The 15747-nt window shown below is 34.2% G+C and overlaps 1 protein-coding gene across 1 annotated transcript in view; it reads right to left on the bottom strand.

Annotated features, from left to right (window-relative positions):
• THSD7A (thrombospondin, type I, domain containing 7A) overlaps positions 1 to 15747 on the bottom strand; it is a 122336-nt gene that overhangs the window by 58153 nt on the left and 48436 nt on the right. Inside the window, exon 8 of the mRNA XM_011990865.1 lies at positions 2243 to 2421. Within this exon, the coding sequence (XP_011846255.1) occupies positions 2243 to 2421 (179 nt within the window). The remainder of the gene's footprint in view (positions 1 to 2242; positions 2422 to 15747) is intronic.

Genomic DNA, 15747 nt, shown 5'->3' with positions numbered 1-15747 from the left:
AAAACGTCAGTATGCTATGAGAAGAACTCGTGGTAAGTTTCAAGTATTATTACTTAAATGTAAAAACCTACTTTTTTGGTAAAATGTTAGAACATTTTTCTTAGGTCATAGGAGATAATACACAACTACTTATTATTGTTGAAAAGTAAGACACACAAATGAGTATTGTAAATAGCAGAGCCAATGAAAAAATTAGATGGGCAGGATGGAGAAATCTTGGAAAACGGAGTTGACCTCAAAATACATAGCATGGGAAATTGATACATGATGCAAATAACTTGTGATCCAACTTGTCAATGGACTATTGTCTATCAGTATATTTGTAGCTTGATCTAGCCATTGATTTACCTTAATTAGTTCAGCTGTTTTGTAGAAAATGAGGATTTGAGTACTTCCTTCCTCAGCTAGAAAAATAGAAACTCAGAGACCGTTTTCAAGCCAACGGGCTTCTGATTATTTTACTGAGGAATGTATAATTGTAGTAAACATCTATGTGATTTAAAATTTTCAACATTAACACAAATCTTTACATTTTTATTTTCCCTAAACATCTCACTAATACACAAATTCATAAAAGTTTCTATTTTTATGCAGAACATTTATGCTCAAATGTTCAAAAATGTATTATTTGTTTTTGCTTTGATTTTTCGGTTGTTAATGTCTCAATAAGCCTTCAGTCAACTGATACCAAGTCACAATACCCCTGTCAAACTGCATCAGAATATATTAGAGTTGGAAAGTGACAAATGGTTTAGGCTAAACACTAGTAATAGCAAAGACAACTTGGTCTGAGGTTTTGAACCTTTTGAAATTCACACTTAAGGAAAATCTGAGGCAAACACAGATTTTAATTGCATATCTGACTGGGTGCACACATACATGCTAAAGTGAAATAGGTATGAGTACGTGTAGAATTTCTCTTTTTAGGATTGTGAATCATACATAATTTATCAAAATTTAAATTTGCTACTAAAAATTCAAGGTTTCAAAATGTGTAGAGAAATATTCTTTTGTATTATAAACATTTTAGTTCAGTTATTCTGTTTTACAGTTATATAATTATAGTTGCTGAACTGAATTTTCTTCTTTGGAAATTTCCTTAGCATCTTAGAAACGCAAAATGCTCTGTGACAGGGAAGCTAAACTACCAGTAGATGGCAGCAAGGGAGTGTGTTATTTACCCTCCATTGCACCTAAAGATAAAATCAGCAACTTCACTTGGGGAACAATCAAGACTCTTTAGAGTACTTATTATAGAATTTAATTCTTCACGATCTTCATCTTAATTTACTTAATTCCAAAGTTCTTTCTGTTTTCTCTACAATGTACTTTTATTATGAACAAAGTTATGTCAATCTGGGAAGTAAAGTATGTATACAGGTAAGCAGTGTGTTTAGAGATTAAAATGAGTCTATATATGTGTGAAACAGTTCTACATATTTAAGGACTTGATTATTTGGTTGTGATTTAAATTCAAATACACAACTTAACACCCACACATAATATATGAAATTATTCTTTGTTAATTCACCTGTAGGCCAAACATGGTAATAATTGTCGGATTAGGGTACATTTCATTTAAATTAGTCACAATTCCTCCATTAGACTTTTTTCTTTTCATTTCTAATAGAACAGAATAACAACTATTAACAGCAGGTAACAAAGAATGCATCAAAAGTCAGAGTTCCAAATAAAACTGAAAATGGTCAATCAGTAAATTGATAACATACTTATAGTGACTTTGAGGCCATCTTTGTAGTTGTTTTTCTCAATTTGTTTTATATCAAACACATTTAAACAAACAGTATATATTTTTCCTAATTTTAGACCCAAATCCATATTATTTCTTTGATTTTAATTTAAGTAGTTGGTAATTGAGATGTCTTTTCTGACAGTCTGGGGAAACTATAAGAATGAGATAATCTCAGCCTACATGTTAGATACAATCTTATGACAGATTAAATACCTTGACATTATTTCAAAGATAGGTGTCATTTTTCTCTCCATTGAATTATATACATATTCATATACTTGCAAGGTATGGAATCTCCAGAGAATACAGAGATAATACGTCTAATTTGAAATTTTAATAACATATGTATATTTATTCAGGCATTCTAATGGTAAAAATGGGTCAATTTTTTATTCAATAGGTATTATTTACTCTTCTCCATTTTGGAGAAAAAGATCAGATCATTGTGAATCTCAACAATATCTTAACACTGTCAATGATAGAAAATACCTGGTTGACATGGTCCAGTTTGGGGCAAGGCCTTCCTCCATTATATGGTTTTTCACGTAGCCATTTAGAACGAACCTTTACACCACTTCCACAGGACTTGCTGCAGCGCGACCAGTTGGACCACTCACTGAGCTTGCAGTCTGAGGGGCAGGGGATGATGCAGGCCTCTTCAATGTAACCTGAGTGAAGGAAAATGAGACAAGAGTCATCTCCTCTACCTGTCACTCTCCCACTACCACCCACTATTCTAGCTCATTTAGAAGGTCCAAGACTGACTTGACAGCAGCATGCAAATGCAGAGGTGTCTCCGTTGTTAGGGACTTAAATTAAATTCTGCAGGAAAATGTCACATATATACAGTGACTCTGTTAAAATAACAGTTGAGCAGCTGCCATGTGGTCTGCTTAGGATTCATGCTCACCATATTTCAACATTTCTGACTGACAGCTCGTGTTTAATTGACAATAACCTGTCTGCTGCCATATCATTCTCATGCTGACAGAATGATACATTAAAAAATTATAACAGTTTTCTGTAAAACCCTATCTGTTAATGTCACACAAGTTCAGGGTTCTGAGTCCATGCAACATTCTTTCTTAAGAAATCCCAGTCCCTTTCACTCAGTACCCAAAAGGAACCATTTAACTTAGCATCTTGTTTTTCTCCTCCTTTGAAAATAAAGTCTGAAGAAAAATGAAGGATGTTAAGTAATGTCTCATATTTTATATGCTGTCACTTTCAAGGCACCTTCACATCTTATATCCATTTGATTCTCTTGAAAATCTTATGTATGAATTGTGCAAGTATTGATATTCTAACAGGCAGATAAGAAAAGAAATGCAGAGTGATGACTGACTGAGTCCAAGGTTACACAGTAAGGGATGGGGAAAAGTTTTCTGAGGTCTGATCCAGTACTCATTCCATCAAATCACCCAACCAATTCAGTTAATAGTGCACAGATTTGTTTTGGGAAATGGGAGTATTCTATCTTTGAATAGTTCTTAACTGCAAACTTGCCATTTCACAATACAAATTAAACACTATTATTCTCAAGGCAAACATGTGAAAACAGCAAAATTCCTCTAGTCAAGAATGAAATACACGATTGTCCTCTATAATAGTCTGAATGTGGAGAGAGGGTGTTCTTGGTACAGGAAAGCACTCTGCCTTACCATTTTATCTCAACAGCAGAGATTCGATTTTGACAATGATTATAATGTAAACAGTTGATACTAGGCAACTCTAGGTAGATTTTTAAAAATTTATGGAGACATAATTCATATTCCATAAAAATAATCTGTTTTGGTTTTCAGTATGTTTGCTGACTTGTGCAACCATCACCACCATCTAATTTTAGAATATCTGTTTTACTCCAAAAATAAACCCTATGGCTACTGGCAGCCACTTCCTATTTTCCCCTTCCTCATCCCCTGCCAGCCATGAATCTGCTTTCTATCTCTATGAATTTGCCTAATCTAGACATTTTGTATAAATGAAATAAAACATTATGTGATCTTATTTCTATTTTGTTTTAGAGATGATGTCTCACTCTGTCACCCAGGCTGGAGTGCAGTGGTGTCATCATAGCTCACAGCAGCCTTGACCTCCTGCACTCAAGAGATCCTCCTACATCAGCCTCTTAAGTAGCTGAGCTGGCACTAAGGGTGCTCACCATCATGCCAGGCGGATTTTCATATTTTTAAATAGAGATGAGGTATTACTGTGTTGCTCAGGTTGGTCTAGAACTTCTGGCCTCAAGCAATCCTTGGCTTTCCGAAGTATCGGGATTACAGGTGTGAACCACCATGCCTGGCTGGCTTCCTTCAGTTAGTACAATGTTTTCAAGGTTCATTTATGTTATAGCATGTAACAGTTCTTCAGTCCTTTCTATGATTGAATAATATTTCATTGTATGGACATTTCACATTGTTTATCCACTCATCAGTTAATGGACATTCGAGTTCTCACTTTTTGTCTAGGAATAATGCTGCTAGGAACATTTGTTTACAAGCTTCTGTGTGGGCATACATTTTCAATTCCCTTGAATATATACATTACAGTGAAATTGCTCAGTCATGTGGTAACCCATTTAGCTTTTTCAGGAAGTGTCACTGTTTTCCAAAATGACTGCACCACTTTACATTCCACAAGATATGTATGCATGTTCCAATTTCTATGAATTCTTGTCAAACTTGTTATTGTCTCTTTTTAAAAATTTTAGTGTTCCTTGAAGAACAAAAGTTTTAAATGCTAATGAAGACCAGTTTGTCTTTTTTCCTTGGTTGTTAGTGCTTTGGTATTATATCTAGGAACCCACTACTGAAATCAAAGTCATCTAGGTTTAGAGTTGTGTTTTCTCATGAGAATTTTATAGTTTTAGCTTGTATATTTAGGTGCATGTTTCATTTTGAGTTAATTTTTATGATAAAAGGTAGAGGTCCAACTTCATTCTTTTGCATGTGGTTATTGAGTTATCCTGTCTTCAGTTGTTGAAAAATACTGTTATTTCCTAATTGAACTGTTTTGGCACCCTTGTTGAAAATCAGTTGGCCACAATGTAACGATTTTGTTTTGAACCCTAAATTCCATTTATCTCTGTGTCTAGTTTCATGATAGTACCATAGTCTTGACTACTGCAACTTTGTAGCAAGTACTGAAATCCAGAAGTGTGAGTCTTCCTATTTTGTTTATCCTTTTAAAGATAGATTTGGCTATTTTGAGTCAAATTTCTATATACATTTTAGAATAAGATTGTCAATTTCTGCAAAAAATTGCAGCTATGATTTTGATAGGAATTGTGTCAAATTTGTTGATCAGTTTGGGAGTACTGCTGTCTTAACTCAGACACATGGAATTTATTTCCATTTATATAGATCTTTAATTTCTTTCAATGATGTTTTATAGTCTTCAGTGTACAGGTCTTGAACTTATTTTGTTATATTTATTTCTAAGTATTTTATTCTTTTTAGCGTAGGTAGGTTTTTAAAAAGAACCAACAAGCATTAATTTCTTTAACTACAGGAAAGTCAGACCACCTTTAAACCAAAATGGCAAATTTAATCTATAAGATTGTGCCCCAACTGTCCTGTACTGAAAGTGTTAAAATACTAATTTACTATATAGTATTTCCTAGCCTTGCCTAATCATAAATTACCTGAGACACATGTTAAAAATACAAGCTTCCACCACTCTCAAGTTACTGACATTAATATAATCCATCATGCTTACTCAGGTTTCACAAGTTTTACTTTCAATCATTTGTGTGTGTGATTGTGTAGGACTTAAGTTAGGAAGAGCTACTGTAAGATACAGGCAGGACCAAAAAAATGGAAGATAGATTTCTGGCATATCTTTTTATGTAATATCTCCTATACATTTGTCAGAGATATTTGTTTTAACCTTTGTATTGTAGTCTTCATACACGAAAGTGCATTTTCCATAGATGTAAATTTCACTGAACACACCCATGAAATAAATAGTCCAGAACTCTCCTCTGTATTCCCTTCCAGCCACTACCTTTTCTTAGAAGAGCAACCACTATCCTGACTACTTGCAGTGTAGAATAGTTTTACTTTTTAAAAATTTCATGTAAATAGAATCATATAGTGTATATCCATTTGTGATAGCCTTTTCACTCTACGTTGTGACGTGCATTTCATCTATATTGGTGCATATTGCTGAATACTGTTTATTCTAGTTGATGTGTAACATTCTATTGTGTGACTATACTATGGCTTATTTATTCATTCTATTGTTGGTAGGCATTTAGGTAGTTTTCAATATGGGGCCATTGTTAACATTGCTGCTATGGATATTCTAGAATGTGTTTTTTGATGGACATATGTATGCGTTTCTGTTTGATGTACTCCTAGAAGAGAAATTGATAAATTGGATGGTATGTGTATTATATCATCCACTGTAAATGAAGTATAAAATAAATTTTAAAAAATAGGATCACAAATTTGGCATGAAGATTAGGATACAATGAAAAGTTCTGAAAGTGGGGATTAGTCTCAGATAATCTTCTGGAGGGCAGATGTGGCAGAGTTGGGATTTTGTTTGTTGTGAGACATAGAAGACAGAAAGAAGATGCCAGTGCTAAGTTTCCAATGTAACTTCACATATATTCAAGATGGCTTTTGGAGTATCAATAATGATCCAGAGGAAAGTCCAACAAAGAACTAAAGGAATATTTCAGAGTAGTGTTACTGAAATTTTAAAATAGATTGCAGTGATCTACTTAAATCTTACATTTTGACTTTATGCTTTGGGGTGGAGAAATAAGCCCCTTCATGATTCTGAGTTGAAATATATTTCAAATTCCATTCCCTTTTTCTAACAGTTCAGGCAGTAAATTAATTCACCTAAAATAGTAAGAGATGCCTAAAAAGAACTCTTCTTATTTTAGGGCCAGTAATAATTTATTTTCTTTAAATATATAATAGTTTAATAAATGGAATCAAACTTTGAAAGTATCTAAAGTCATTTCCAAATCAATAGCATTATGACCAGATTATTTAATCATATTTATAAGATTATAGTGAATTAAAAACCATCCAAATCATTTCCAAATATTATCAATGGCTCTGGCAAAAGAGCACTAGTATTTCAAAGGTAATAAGTTATTGAAATATTTTTAGAAGAATTGCATTCTGCCACCTTGATAAACTGCAAAATGTCTCTCAAAAGTAAACTTCTGGCCTTTTTCAGCTCAGTAATTATAACTGAAAATAGAAGCACATGGTGGTCTTTCATGTCACTACCCCACAGAGTAACAGATAAATGGAAATTCTTTTTTTGATTGAAATATTATGGCTTTAGTAAGATTTAACATGTATGACTTCATGATTCACATTGTGTTATTAAGGAAGGAGATATAAAACTTTTATGTCTGATTTTCCAATAGCATATTCCAGAAAACATCTCTTGAATAAAATTCAGCCTATTAAACTGTTAAAAGATACAAATTAGAAACTGAGATAAAGATAAAACTGCAAAAGCGTATATTGCCTAGCATCTCAATTTTATTTTCCAATGTCTGACAACATTCAATAATTGCCTGTCATGTTTATCTAGCACCATTAAAACCCTTAATGCTACTGGTGAACTGCTAGATAAGCATTCCTCTGCCTTCTCTGCTCAGATCATTTTTTAGGGCAATTAACACCAAACAACCGTGGGGGTGGAAAGATAGAAAAACATTTAGAATGTTTTAAGGCTAAATAAACTGCTGGCATCTTATAGCAATGTATGGTTTCTGAGGATGCTGGAATAAAAGGAATGACTTCACAATTAGGATATTAAAACTTTCAGCAGTTCAACACAGAATTTGACACTTGGAAAAATTAAACTCCAGACTTCTGATTATATTTTTGACTGCTGCTTTCAGGTTGAAATAAACACAAAACACTTGCAGGCTTAAAGTGGCAACTGGGGGACATACTGCCTTTGAGATATATACAATCACTCATTCATTTGAATTATGAATGTGGAGATAAAGTAGATTTCAACAAACTTCACAATTACTAAATTGTGCTGTTGAAAGGAGCACTGTTGATGGATCAAAGAATTCATTTTGAAAGCACATAGAAAATACTGGTTGGTTCTGATTTATAGCTGTGTGAATAACTCTGGCATTCTCTTTGAAACATCTGGATTAATTTCAAAAGCAACCTCAAAAATCTCTTCTACTTAAATGTGTATTATATGCACTTGACTGCAACTGGGAATGAGAAGATGTAGCTAGTCTGTTATCTATTGTCTATCTATTGTCTAAGCTGGAAAAAATTGAAAAAAACCATTTTGCAAAAATTTTCCACATGGACAATATTCTGGAGCAATTATATATTAAAAACTGGGGATCTGATATCTGGGACAACCAAATTACTATGTATATATCCAAACTCCTATGTTCTAATGTTCTATCCATTGTGTATTTGATGGATGAAAAGTTATAAATCAACATTAGGCAATTAATTATCATAGTAAAGTACCCAGGAAAATTTATAGAAGTATAATAAAATATTATTTTAATTGTTTATTCATTTTATATACATTTGAAGGCATATGTTTTCATATCTGCTAAGTAGTTATAAATTTTCTCAGAAAATTTCAACATCAGTATGAATGGCTGTGAGGTTTTGTTATTGTTGTTATTTTAATACTGGGAGTTTACTCAATGACCATGCTTTTTCAGATTCATTTGTTTATATCTATGTACAAGCTCATTACCAAGGGCATTTCTTACAGCAAACTCTAAAGGCTTCTCTTGTGTAATAAGGAATTTGCCTGGCCCTTGTCCCTGATTCCTGAAAGGCAAATCTCTCAGCCCTGAGATTTCACTAGCGATAGAACTATCTATGTTATTCATGGTGGGCTCCTCAGACCACTTATTATGCCATAGGGATATCTCAGGAAGGGGCTGGTCACACCGGAGAAACCAATCATGTGATTGGAGAGTTGGAGCTTTGAGCTACATGTTATCTGACCCACCTCTAAGAAGGGAGAGATTGCATTTAACCACATGGCCAATGATTCCTCAGTCATGCGTATGTAATGAAACCTGAATAAAAACTCTGGATACCAAAGCTCAGGTGAGCTTTCTGTTTGGAAATGCACATCAGTGTGCTGACAGAAAGATGCCTCCTGACTCCATAAGGAGAGATTATGGATGTTTCATGTTTCAGATGCCCCCTCACCTCAGCTACCTGTCTTTTTGAGCTGGTTCTGATTTGTATCCTTTTGCTATTATAAAACTGCAGTGGTAAATATAGTGCTTTTCCAAGTTCTGTCAGCTGTTCTAGTGAATTATTGAGGCTGGGGCAGTACTGGGAAGTCAGAAATTTGCAACCAGCTTGTGAGAAGTAAGGTTGGCTTGGGGACTCCGAAATTTGCGGCTGATATCTGAAGTGAGAGGAGTCTTGTGGAGTACTGGTCCCTTAACCTGTGAAGTTTGGCCTAACTCCAGGTAGTCAGTATCATAATTATATTGCTCTTTCAAATATATATTTTGTTAAAAAAGAAAATAAACTTATATATTTAAGAACCTGTGTCTATATTTTACTTATTCAACCATAATAACAAACCTTGGGAATAATTACACATATTAATTACACATTGACTTTCTCCTCATATTTAGCATTTATAATTTTAACTAACATAATACTGAAAATCAGATGCAGAGTTTAAAAACCTCACTTTAGTAATAGGGCTTTGTCAGGAATACAAACATATTTGATAGAGTGTACAGATTGTGAAGATGAAGTAATGGAAAATGTATTAATTTTGAAGCTTATTAGAATGATTTATTTTTAACTTGTTCCAGTGCAATGCACTGTTCTTTCAATCAATTAAAATCTAATATTGCCATGAAAGTATTTGCAAAGGATGATCTCTAAACACTGGTTTATTGGATTCCGATAAGTATTAAACATAATTTTAACAAAAAGCATTCTGTCGTAAACTGAAAAACTGCTGCATTAAACTAGGTTGATCAGGTCTCTTTACCCTGGACTTTCTCTTTTGGGTAATACAAACTATGACTCTCTAAGAGAATGACTCAGATAGTGCATTCCCATAATTGCTGACTTTTTCACATAGCATCTCACTGGGGACCAGAGAAATAGATCTAAATAGATTATAATTGAAATGCTTTAAAATTGAATTCGTGTTTTGAACCATTCAGAATTTAAGATTTTTAAAGTAGGTTTTTTTAAATGTCCATTTCCAGGTATAGAAGAAAATGCAAAACCAAGCAACCAAACAAAAATGCCAAAAGCTTAAGAAAGTTTCTTCTTCCTACATTATTTTATATTTTACAGGTCAAAGGTCAAGCATGGATAAACTAGCAATAAATTAATTTCAACAAAGGGAGGGGAAAGTGTTATTTGGATACATTTCCTGTTTTTTTTTAATGTCTATTTAAAAGATCAAAGGGGAGTCAATTTTGTTTTATATCCAGATTCCTTAAAATTTCCTATAGTAGCTGAAATTGCTGATAAAAGCAAAATTCTAATTTTTCTTTTTTGGTTTTTGCAAATAATGAATTGTTCTTGGCAGTTAAATTTATTTTAAGCAATGGAACACTTTATTCCTAAAAAACTGAAAGGAAAGCCAAATAAGGACACAGGATCTACTGGGGGCTATGTTTGACAGCCTGGCCTAAGGGGCTCTGGAAAACCCGGTTTGAAAACCATGATATGAAGTAGTAGATGAGTTGAGGTGTCGGGACATGAACAGAACTAAATGATAATGGCAGATGCTCTTCCATCACACCTGACTCAAATGGCAGCTGCAGGAAAATCTCCAGCCCATCTCTCCCAAATCACCTCCTCTGTACTCTCTTAGGGAGCCTGTGTGAGCTTAGTGCTGATCTCCACACCTTATTTAAATTCTACCCTAGGCAGTTGCTTTCTCTTTGTGCCCAAGTATCCTTAGATGCTCTTTCCTTCTTTGCTTGGCTCTTTAAACTTGCAACTAGTTACCTCAGGAAAAGTCTGTCCCTCACCCCCTGCCTCTCTTTTACATTTGAAAGGAAAAAAAGATTCCAGTTGTGAATGATAACTGCCAAAGCAGTACTAGCTCTACCTATGCTATCAAATGAGACATTGAAAATCTGAAATGAATTAGACATTAAATAAATTCTACCAAGTGGAAAAGCTCTTTGGAGAAATTAAGACTCCATTTCAGCTTGTTTACAAGACTCTATTTATTGCTTTTTCTGCCTGGTTTAATTAAACATGTTCTTCCTCAAATACGAGTATCCACTATGATAAGGAAGAATTTCTTATTCAATTTTGTTTCTAATTAACCTCTAATAGTGAACCTATATAATCTTTGGTAGAATCCTATTACAAAAAGTAATACATTTCAATTACTTTATGGTTGAGTGGTCAGGTGGGTTATTCTCTACCCATATTCATGATTATATTTATCAGTTTTATCTTGAGTTCCATATTCAACTTAAAAGCACCAACTCTTAAACTAAAGTCTATTTGTAAATTGGGTATTATAATTTAAAAAATTCATCCAGGATGTATTCCTTTCCCAAGTTTCCCGCCCCCCCCCCCCCCCCCCGATGATTCTTTCCTGTTCCTACAAATGCCAGTAGAAAAGCCACAGCTGAGGCATGTATACTAGAGGCCCTGAGTGATACAACAGTGTTTCATATTTATAGTTCCTTCCTTGCAGTAGCTAGCAATGGTCATTGAAACATAACACCTGCTTTGGAATCATCTATGTCAGAACTGTGAGAGGCTGGTGGAATAAGCAATAGACTGCTTAGGCTATTAGGCAACAATGTTAAATGTTGCCACACAAGGATATAAATATTCCACACACATATTTACAATATAAAGATAATATATTAAAAGGTTTTTCCTTATTTGTAATATTTGTAGAGCCTTCTTATTTCAATAATTAGTGCTATAGTACAAACTGGTATGAAGCAAATTTCTAAAGAGTAACTTTGGGTGCTAGCAAAGCACACTTTGAATTCTACAGATGCTTGCAAAAAAGCAGTTGCTTAAGCTATTCATTAATGTCCAGAAAGTCTTCTGTAATATCATTCACAAGCATACTAGGCAAAGAGAGAAAACATGGAAAAGTCAATAAAAATCACTATATTTAAAAATTAATGTTAAAAAGACATTATTTTATATTAATAAGGCATTAGACAAACTATTCTGAACTATTTAATTGTTACTACACTTGGAAGACAAATGAATATAATTAAAGTGGCCTACAAAAAATGTATTTTAGCTTTCTGAATGTCAGTATGATGTCCACACGGCAGTACCAAGGCCTGGTAATTTTAGAGTCATTGGATCATGACTCTTAGTGCACAAAGCAAAGTATGCCCAGCACTTAAATATAATATTGTATTTTGTTTGACAATAGGGCAGTAAATAAACCTAGAACTCTCCCTTATTTCTCTAGATGAACTGAAAAAGACTTTTTTTCTTCCTCAATACTTCGACAGATATATTTTAATATTTTGGCTGATATATTGATTTATGTTCTCTTTGTAATTTTAATTTTTTTCTTTAAGCACAAAAAGTCAGAGCAAAATAATAAAAACTATTGAGCTGTAAAATATGGAATCATTTTGTTCATTAAAGTTTAATTAGTATGGAATTCCTTCAGCAAAAGTATGACTATTTTCAAAGGACAAATCTGAATTGGGCTTTGATTTTTTTTAATAGTATTCAGCACCAGTTCTCTTTAAGACTTAATACCCAATGCATTACATAGAGTAATAAAACTTGATAAAGAAATAATGTAAGTATATTAGAATGTTTTACAGGTATACCTTATTTTATTGGGCTTTGCTTTATTTTGCTTTGCAGATTGTGCATTTTTTACAAATAGCAGGTTTGTGACAACCTTGCATTGAACAAATCTATCAGTGCCGTTTTTCCAACAGCCTGTGTTCATTTTGTGTCTGTGTCACATTTTGGTAATTCCTGCAATATTTCAAACCTTTTCATTATTATTACATCTGTTATGGTGATCTTCAATCAGTGATCTTTGATGTTACTATTGTAATTGTTTGGGGGTGCCAAGTTATGAATGCAAAGAAAAGTTTCTTGAAGGAAACTGAAAGTACTGCTCCAGTGAACACACAAATAATAAAGTGCTAGAGTGTTACTGCTGATATGCAGAAAGTGTCAGTGATCTAGATAGAATACCAAACCAGTCAGAACATTCCCTTAAACCAAAGCCTAACTGAGCAAGATCCTATCTTCAGCTCTATGAAGGCTGAGCAAGGTGAGGAAGCTGCATTAAAAAAACATTGCAAGCTAGCAGAGGTTGGTTTGGATTTAAGGAAAGAAGCTATCTATAACATAAAAGTTCAAAGTAAAGCAGCAAGTGCTGATATAGAAGCTGAAGCAAGTTATCTCAAATATCGAGCTAAGGTAACAGATTAAGATGACTACACTAAGCAACAGATTTTTCAGTGTAGATGAAACAGCCTCCTGTTGGAAGAAGACAACATGTAGGACTTTCATAGCTAAAGAGGAAAAGTCAATGGCTGGCTTCAAAGCTTCAAGGGACAGGTTGACTCTCTTGTTAGGGGTTAATGCAGTTGGTGACTTCAAGCCCATTTACCATACTGAAAATCCTAGAGCCCTTAAGAATCAAACTAAATCTACTCTGCTTGTGCTCAATAATGAAACAACAAACCCTGGATGATAGTGCATCTGCTTATAGCATGGTTTACCAAGTATTTTAAGCCCACCGCTGAGACCTACTGCTCAGAGAAAAGATTTCAAAATATTAGTGCTTATTGACAATGCATGTAGTCATCTAAGAGCTCTGATGGAGATGTACAAGGAGATGAATGTTGTTTGGATGCCTGCTAACACAATATCTATTTTGCAGTACATAGGCCAAAGAGTAATTTTGACTTACAAGTCTTATTATTTAAGAAATACATTTTGTAAGACTATACTCGCCATAGTTATTCCTCCAATGGATCCAGGCAAAGTATACTGAAAACCTCTGGAAAGGATTCACCAACCTAGATGCCATTAAGAACATTCATGATTCATGGAAGGAGGTCATAATATCTACCTTAACAGGAGTTTGAATGAAGTGGTTCTCATGGATGGCTTTGAGGGGGCTCAAGACTTCAGTGGAGAAAGTAATTGCAGAGGTGGTAGAAACAGCAAGAGAACTAGAATTAGAAGAGGAGTCTGAAGATGTGACTGGATTGCTGCAATCTCATGATAAAACGAACAGATGAGGAATTGCTTCTCAATGGGTGAGCAAAGAAAGTAATTTCTTAAGATAGAATCTGCTTCAGATGAAGATGCTGTGACAATTGTTGAAATGACAACAAAGAATTTAGAATATTACATAAATGAAGTTGATAAAGCAGTCGTGGGGTTTGAGAGGATATACGCCAGTTTTGAAAGAAGTTCCACAGTGGGTAAAATGCTATCAAATAACACTGCATGCAACAGAGAACTCTTTAGTGAATGAAAAAGTCAATTGATGAAGCAAAATTCATTACTGTCTTATTTTAAGAAATTGCTACGGTCATCCCAAACTACAGAAACCACTGCAACTCCAGTAGGTAGTAACTCTTTATCTGGAAAAAAATCATTCTATCCAGTTTTTTATTCGTCCAGTTATTCTACAAATTTTGTTGAGCACCTACTGTTCTAGGTACTCAGGATACATCAGTGAATAAAACAGTCTAAGATATCCTCATCAATTTCTATTCTTGAATGGGAGATAAAGAATAAACAAGAAACATAAGTAAATTATATAGTATGTTATAAGATGATACACGCTTTAGGAATGTAAAATGTACATCAGGATAAAGGGATTTGGGAGCATTGGATCAAGCTGAGGGGTGGCACAATACCATTCTATCCTTTCTATTTAAATAGAAATCTTGTATATACGTACCTTGCATAAGCTGGGCTACCTCTAAGATTCTTCAAAATATGAAGATTAAATGATATAATAAAAAAGTTCCAGATATTCTGCCCTTTGTTTTGTAACATTTTGAAGATATTAACTTGGGAAGTACCTAGTACTGTGTAGTTAGGCTCTCAATAAATTTCTAATAAATTAATCATCAAATTGTTGCTGTCCTCTCTTATTTCCTTGAGAGGACAGCAACAGTTTTAAATCACTCAAAAATCAAATAACACATTTTTTATTCATCACAATATTCCTCTAAGATATTGGTTGATGAAACCATCATCCTTAGCAAACTAACACAGGAACAGAAAACCAAACACTGCATCTTCTCACTCATAAGTGGGAGTTGAACAATGAGAACACATGGACAGAAGGGAGGGAAACATCACACACTGGGGCCTGTCGGGGGGGATGGGGGGCTAGGTGAGGGATAGCATTAGGAGAACTACCTAATGTAGACGATAGGTTGATGGGTACAGCAAACCACCATGGCACGTGTATATCTATGTAACAAACCTGCACGTTCTGCACACGTATCCCAGAACTCAAAAGTATAAAAAAAAAAAAGCTAAAACATTGTTGCTATAGTGACACCTTCCAAGATTTCATACCAAGAGTGAATATACAAAATTTTTATTATGTTTTTACTGCAGATATGCCATAAATGTGTTTATATATCATCATTTATGCAGTTGCTATATTTAATACCATGAATCAGGATGGATGAACATTTATGTGGCTCCAAAGTATACTTTATTATTTTTTGTTATTATTATACTTTAAGTTCTAGGGTACATGTGCACAACCTGCAGGTTTGTTACATATGTATACATGTGCCATGTTGGTACGCTGCACCCATCAGCTCGTCAGCACCCATCATCTCGTCATTTACGTCAGGTATAACTCCCAGTACCATCCCTCCCACTTCCCCCCTCTCCATAATAGGCCCCGGTGTGTGATGTTCCCCTTCTTGAGTCCAAGTGATCTCACTGTTCAGTTCCCACCTATGAGTGAGAACACGCGGTGTTTGGTTTTCTGTTCTTGCGATAGTTTGCTGAGAATGATGGTTT

The sequence above is a fragment of the Mandrillus leucophaeus genome, unplaced genomic scaffold, assembly GCF_000951045.1.
Source record: "Mandrillus leucophaeus isolate KB7577 unplaced genomic scaffold, Mleu.le_1.0 Scaffold385, whole genome shotgun sequence".
NCBI lineage: Eukaryota > Metazoa > Chordata > Mammalia > Primates > Cercopithecidae > Mandrillus > Mandrillus leucophaeus.
The sequence above is the reverse complement of the archived record's forward strand: the minus strand, read 5'-3'. Positions and strand labels throughout refer to the sequence as shown.